This window comes from Alligator sinensis, unplaced genomic scaffold, assembly GCF_000455745.1.
Source record: "Alligator sinensis unplaced genomic scaffold, ASM45574v1 scaffold327_1, whole genome shotgun sequence".
In the NCBI taxonomy this organism is placed as follows: domain Eukaryota; kingdom Metazoa; phylum Chordata; order Crocodylia; family Alligatoridae; genus Alligator; species Alligator sinensis.
In genome coordinates this window covers 74,432-81,308 of record NW_005842379.1, presented here as the reverse complement: position 1 = coordinate 81,308, position 6,877 = coordinate 74,432, and the positions used below count along the sequence as shown (strand labels likewise).

Genomic DNA, 6,877 nt, shown 5'->3' with positions numbered 1-6,877 from the left:
GTCCCTGCTCAGAAAAATGGAGGCAAAGAAATTGTTAAATAGGTTAGCCTTGTCATCTGGTGTGACGACCAGATTTCCTAGCGTGTGTTGCAGAGGCCCTACGTTACCCGGTACCTTCTTTTAGCCCGCTATGTATTTGAAAAAGGACTTCTTGTTGTCCTTGATCCAGGTAGCTAGTCCCAGTTCCATCTCCGCCTTGGCCTTCCTGACCGCCCCCCTGCAGCCCCGAGCTACCGAGGTATAGTCCTCCCTGGTGATGGCCCCTCCCTTCCATTGGGTGTATGCCTCCCTTTTAGCTAGAAGACATACCCGTATGCTTTTGGTGAGCCATGGGGGCTTTTGCGCCCTCTTGCCCCCTTTGATCCTTGTTGGGATTACCTCCCTTTGGGCTTGGAGGATTGTCTCTTTAAGGAACGACCACTCTTCTTGGACACCTGCCTCCCCTCCCCTCCGGGACCTCAGTGCCTCCCCAACTCTTCTCCTCACCTCATTGAAGTCTGCCCTCCTGAAGTCCAGGGCTGCTGCCTTGCTGCAAGCTTTTGCCACCTTGCGCTGGATGATGAATTCCAGCAGGCGATGATCGCTATCACCCAGGTGGTCGAGCACCCGCAGCCCCCTCACGAGGTCATCGCCTATGGCCAGCACCAGGTCCAACAAGGCATCTCCCCTGGTTGGGGCTATGCACCTCCTGGGTTAGACGGAGGTCCTGTATCTTTTATAGGAACCTACGTGAGCGGTCAGAGCTGGCTGACTGCTCTTCCCACCAGATGTCTGGAAAGTTCAGGTCACCCAAGATGACCATGTCCTTTGACCTAACTACCTCCGTGAGCTGACTTAAGAATTCCTGGTCTAGCTTTTCCCCTTGGTTGTGTGGTCTGTAGTAGACCCCTACCATTAAGTCCCTTTCCCCTCGACTTCCTTGTATTCTAACCCAGAGCACTTCAGTGCCCCTCATCTGACCTTGTGCTACTTGATGAGGATGTGTGTTCCTCCTTGATGTAGAACACCACACCCCCTCCTTTTCTCCCTGTCCTGTCCCTCCTTTACAGCCTATAGCCCTTGATATTCACCGCCGAGTTGTGTGTTGGGTCCTACCATGTTTCTGTGAGCCCACTATGTCTGGGTTGGTGTCAGCTAGCAGGAGGGTAAGATCCTCCTGTTTGTTCCCTATACTACGAGCGTTTGTGTAGAGGCATTTGAGGCCTCCTGAAGATGTGTGCACTGACCCCCTACTCTCAGTACTGCCCTGGCCCCTGTTGCTTACCTGGGTATTTGTTCTGCTCGTTGTCGATCTAGGCTGGGCTGTTCTTGTGGGTGTTGCTTGGTTTAGTGGTTCAAGGCGTCCTCCGCCCTCATCTTCCCCTTCCCCCGATGAGCCTAGTTTAAAGCCCGCTGGAGGACATCTGCCAACCTAGAAGAGAACACATGCTTACCTTTGGGGGAAAGGTTAAGCCCATCCCACCCGAGTGTGTCTCTCGTCGTGATGTGCGGGTCGTTGTCTAGGAAGCCGAAGCCCGCCTTGAGACACCATTCCCGAAGCTGCCAGTTGGTGTCACTGATGCAGGTCTTGTGTCATCTTCCACGTCCGCTCACTGGTAGGACAGAGGAGAATACCACCTGTGCCCCTGTCTCCCTCAGCACGTGTCCGTCCCCCCCCCCAGAGCACGGTAGTCCGTCGTCAGGTGATCAGGGCTTCTCTTGGCCGCATCATTGATACCCACATGGATTAGGACCATGGGGTAGTAATTGGTGGGCTGGATCACAGCCTGGATCATCCCCGTCACGTCCTGAACCTTTGCTCCGGGCAGGCAGTAGACCTCATGTGTTGAGGGGTCCTGGTGACAGATGGGACCCTCTGTAACTCTCAGGATGGAGTTGCCTATGACGATCACTCGACGTTTCCTCCTCTAGGTCTGCTTAGCTCCTTCGGCCTGTTCGGAGCGTGAAGAGTGTGGACTTGCCTCCTCTCCAGAGGTTTCCTCCTCTTCTTCCTTCTCCTGCAGTGTCACCAGGGCCTCGTACCTGTTCTCCAGCCGGACTGGAGTAACTGGTACTGCTTTGCTGCGAGCAGCCCTGGTTCTGGAGGTGACCGTCTGCTACTCTGCAGTGGAGGGCACCTCCCAAGGTGCTTTTTCCTTGGGTGCGTGGCCCTGCAGGGAAAGGAAATAACCATCAATTTCATCCTCCGCCTCCCTGATTCCCCTCAGCTTGCTAACCTCCTCCTGGAGCTTCCTTACCTGTGCCTCCAAGGCCCTAAGACAGGCGCCTGCAGGACAGGTGTGGGGGGCCCCCAATCCCTGCCCCCTGCAGGCCGGGGGGCAGGGGGATGCCAGCTCCCCCATGGGCTCTGTCTGGGTGGAGGCCTCAGACAAGCCCCAGGTAGGTGGCGCCCCCCAGGCAGGGGCCCTAGCAGCACTCCGCATTGACACCATTATATAAGTTGCTGTTTATTTAGAGTTTTGTGTGGTGCCTTTGCCCTACCCTTGCAGGAGTCTCCCTCCTGGCCCTTCCTGCCCGTGCTGGCACGCTCTGTTCACGCACCGTGGCTCGGGAGCGCAGCTTCCTACCGGCTCAGCTAAAAGGGATCCGCGGGGCTTCCCCTCCAGATCTGGCTCAGCTGTGCCAGCTCCTTCTGTCCCACTTACCTTTGGGGGATCAGCTGTTGCTGCCCCCGCTGCTGGCTCTGCTGCTGCTGCATCCGCCTCCACCTCGGGTCTGGTGAGAGGGCACACGTGTGTGCGGGATGCACGTGTGCCCAGCTCCCTCCTCTCCTCCCTGCTCCTGGCTCCCGAGTGCTGGGGGCTACGTCAGACCATGGCTTTTAAAGGCCACGGTTTGAAATTCCCGCTGCTGGCCCAACAGCCAATCAGGCACTCCGGTCTTCCCGGAAGTGCCCGCCGGCAGTCCCACCCTTTACGGAAGTGTAAACATGATTGAAGTGATCATGAATCAGTTCACACTCAGGAAATTTCCCCTTAAAACCATCATGAGTGAAAACTCTGTTTTTTTCTTTAATAAGAGTTTAGGCTCTGTAAGAAAAACTCTTGGGTCCACCTGATAAGTGCTGGAGTGGTATTCTAGCCCTTTCCTTCTTACTTCCAGTTTAATTTTGTTAGGCACCTGTGTAATGATATTTTAGCCCTTCAACAGGCTAAGCAAGAATCTGTTGGTAAAGAAAGGGTGTGTTTTAGTACAGATGTGACCACAGAGCTATTGCTGAGAAGCCTGCAGGCCAGAATTTATTTTGAAATGTGACCATAATGACCTCTTGAGTAAGGCCTGAAGGTCATAGCACTGATTTTTGTTTCACCTTTCCTGATTTAGTACAGGTTTCCCTCGCTTTATGCTGTACATTAATTCCTGGAAAATGGTGCATAACTTAAATTTGCATAAAGGGAACCCACTTTACAATGTAACAAATAGGGATACCTTCCAAGACCTCAACTGTACTGACGCCCAGACCCATTTCTACCACTTTTACAAGACAGTTTTGGGACTCACCAACAGCAGATGGTACACACAAGCACAGGGCACTATCATAATGGGGATGGCAGCTACAGAAACATGTGTCACAGACAATGAGCAAGGAGCACAGATCCACACAGGAGACTGTATTTTGGTGCACATCACTCCCACAGTGCACTGCACAAAGCAGCTGACTGCGGGCTTCTACCATAGCAATCACTTAAGAGTGAATTTACCTCACATATAACAAATTTTTTATATAAAAAGGGGCATCTCATAAGAGCAATTTTGCACATACAGAACCCCCATAAAGCAAGGGAAACCTATATTGTCTTTAAGCATGATTATATGGTTTGTGCTCATATTGAGTGCTACTTTTACTATGTTAATACTCTCATTGTCATATAGGGGACTGCTTGATACACTATTCAGTGGGCTGGATTCTGCTATCTTAGCTCATGTTCATATGCTGTGATAGGTTTCAATTAAATGAATAGGTCAGTTTGAAGAGAAAGCTGATATTCAACATGAGTAAGATACCACAGTCTGGTCTAAGGTGAGAGTCTCAGTAAACACTTTGTCTTATAGTATTATGATTATCATTTATTATTTTTAAAGGAATCTTATATTCTAGGCTTAGAGCTTTCTAATGATAGACTAACTGCTGATGTGTAGTGCTTGGAGAGGTTATGCCTTTCAAAAATGACTCAATTTTATCTGTCAGGAATTAGCATCAGAAATTTGCTTTTGCTTAGGACATGTTTACACTGCATCCTCTGCCTGTCCAGGGCGAGAGAATCCCAAGCACTGCCCTGAAATGTGGTGGTGTGACTTCACTGCCACATTTCTGGTTTTGGCATGCTTGAGCTGAAGCAGGTGGGTGGAGCATGTTTAGGAGCTTCCTTCCAGAGACATACCAGGGGTGTAGTATAGACATGCCTCAATGGTTCCCACCACTACCTTGTTTTTCAACAGAAAAGCTACAGTTCAGGTTTGCATGTTTCTATTAGAAATGCCTAGAATAAAACTTTTTGAATCCAAATCTTGCCAGGGTGGGGTTGCAGACCAGTGTTAGCTCTGTGCTGCAACCTGCGGGAATCCTGACTCATCTTAGGGTTTCCTACTACTCATGAAGGCAATAGTTTGTGAGTGGTATGGAAGATGTTCATTCATCCTTTGTGGGTAAGGGAGTGCCTTGGGATTGCACAACACCAACTCCAAGGACCATCTTTGCAAAGTTCTTTGCAATTTGCAGGTGAAATACGATCTCTGTAAGTGCAGTATTCTATTAAAAAAAAAAAAAAAAGAACTGTCAGCTAGGGTTAGGAATGTTTATAGTATGATATGGAATGTCTAATATAGCTTTGGATGCTAATGGCTACCTACTGAACCAAACAGTGAGATCTGAACAGTAAATCCCACCCCAGGACACATTCTGTTGTTCTGAAACTAAGCATTCATGAAACAGGAACAAACTTAAATGAAACATCATAAACTCATCATGTTTTGAAATGTATAAATCTTTAATATCTGTTCAACAGTGAGCCCTGTAAAAAGTGCATTGTTGTTGGTAATGGAGGAGTTCTTCGAAACAAGACACTAGGGGAAAAAATTAACTCTTATCATGTGGTAATAAGGTAAGCTGTATTCTCTTCTCATTTATGCCAAAGTTCCCCCTGAATAGTTCAGTGGTTATAAATGAAAATAGATCAAACCTTTTGATTTAACAACAGGGTTGCTTGGATACTCCTGATTTCAAACAGTAAGTTGTATGATATTTTATTGTGTGATTAATGAACATAAATTGTAGAAGGCAGGATGACGGGGCACCTTATAGGCTAATTCAGGGATACATAAGCTTTTATAAAATCTGATGAAGTATGTTGTTGCTTACAGAAGCTTGTGCTTCTCTGAATTATCTATAAGATGGCACCCTGTGCTGCTTTCTGCCTGACTTCAGACTAACACAGATAACTACCTTTCTCTAAACATAAATTGTATTAGCATTGAGTGAAATCTAGGATTACATAGGACCCAAGTCACTCCACAAAATGTTTTGATAGGATGGAAATAAGAAGCAAAAGGAAGTGCTTCTAGCATTCCCTCTCATCTGCATGTCACCTAGACAGTTGTTCACAATGTATGCCCTTAAAGTGACTTCATCCTCCCTTTCACAAACAGATCAACTGGTCTGGCTCATGTAGTCCATTCATTAAGCCCTTCTGTTTTTATATTGCTGAGCTTATCATCAAGGCTGTCTTTGAGAGTGCAAATGATGATTTAATGCTGACAGGCAGTCTCTCTAGAGGAGCCAGCATCATCATCCACTTATCAGAATATGTCATGCCCTCTTCTGCAAGTTGGACACCATCACCAACAGTTGCACAGCAGTAGGGCACATGCTGCTGCTGTGCTTCCCCCTCCTTCTGGGTCCCCCAACTCTGCTAAAATAGAGTATGTGGCTGAAGCTTGTAACTTTCCAGTGTGTGACAACTAGTCTCAAAATGTCTGAGCAACTAGCAAGTGCCAAAATGTTACTTTCTTTTGGCCACCGCAGCCATCTGTAAGGATGAAAAAAAAACATTTGTCTTTGGGAAAAGTCTAAATTGAACAGTGCTCAGTGTTCTGCTGGCAACCCTACCCTCGATGGTAAGCTCATGAAGTTCATCAGCTTGCCAGAGTAAACCAGGTAAAAGGCACTAAAAGAACCAACCCTGGGAGGATGGAGACAAGTATAGGAAGCTCTTATGAGAGAGACTGAGTCCCTGTGACAGCCAAGGGCAGCAGTGAATGATACCACAGGAGGATATTTTATTCACACATAGACAAAATATTGTCAACATATAATATGCAAAGCCCATTTCATACTTCACCAGTGTAAGAGTGAACAGTTTTTCCACAATGTCTGAAATCAAGAGTGGATAAAAATGATGTTTTAATTATTCTTTTAGTTTAACTTACACAGTGCTTTCTTTTCAAGAATTAACTTGTAGCAAATATTTGCAAACTAAATACATTAGATTGTGAGCTTTGTAGGGCAAATGAACATAGTTCATGTTCCTATTTGCCCAGCACTGTTGCAATATACAGCACAGTGGCTAAGTCTTTGGCAAAGGTAGTATCAGATGAGCACTGCTTCCCTCTACTATGAATTTCAGGTTCAATTCATTATCTTGCTCTAGATTTCTTGCTGATATTGATAATAGGATATTGTTTTTATTTAGATGATTAAAAAGATTCAGGTTTTGATAAATTCAGGCCTTAACAGAGGCTCTCAATTTCAAATAAGGTCCACTACTTGTTACTATAAATAGTGAATCCCTTCAGAAGAAATTGGACCTACTGTAGTAGGGATAATTAGATTGGGAACAAATGTTGAGGATTGGACCCTGGGAAGCACAAATCAGACACA

The 6,877-nt window shown here is 46.8% G+C and overlaps 1 protein-coding gene across 6 annotated transcripts in view; it reads left to right on the top strand.

Annotated features, from left to right (window-relative positions):
- ST3GAL6 (ST3 beta-galactoside alpha-2,3-sialyltransferase 6) overlaps positions 1 to 6,877 on the top strand; it is a 68,633-nt gene that overhangs the window by 39,262 nt on the left and 22,494 nt on the right. For 4 of the 6 annotated variants that reach the window (XM_025210893.1, XM_025210892.1, XM_025210891.1 and 1 more), the window contains one exon: positions 5,007 to 5,102. The exons of 1 other annotated variant lie outside the window; for it this stretch is intronic. In XM_025210893.1, the coding sequence (XP_025066678.1) occupies positions 5,007 to 5,102 (96 nt within the window). Of the gene's footprint in view, positions 1 to 3,882; positions 4,022 to 5,006; positions 5,103 to 6,877 lie in introns of those variants that run through there. One more of the 6 variants, XM_025210895.1, reaches the window with a different exon arrangement.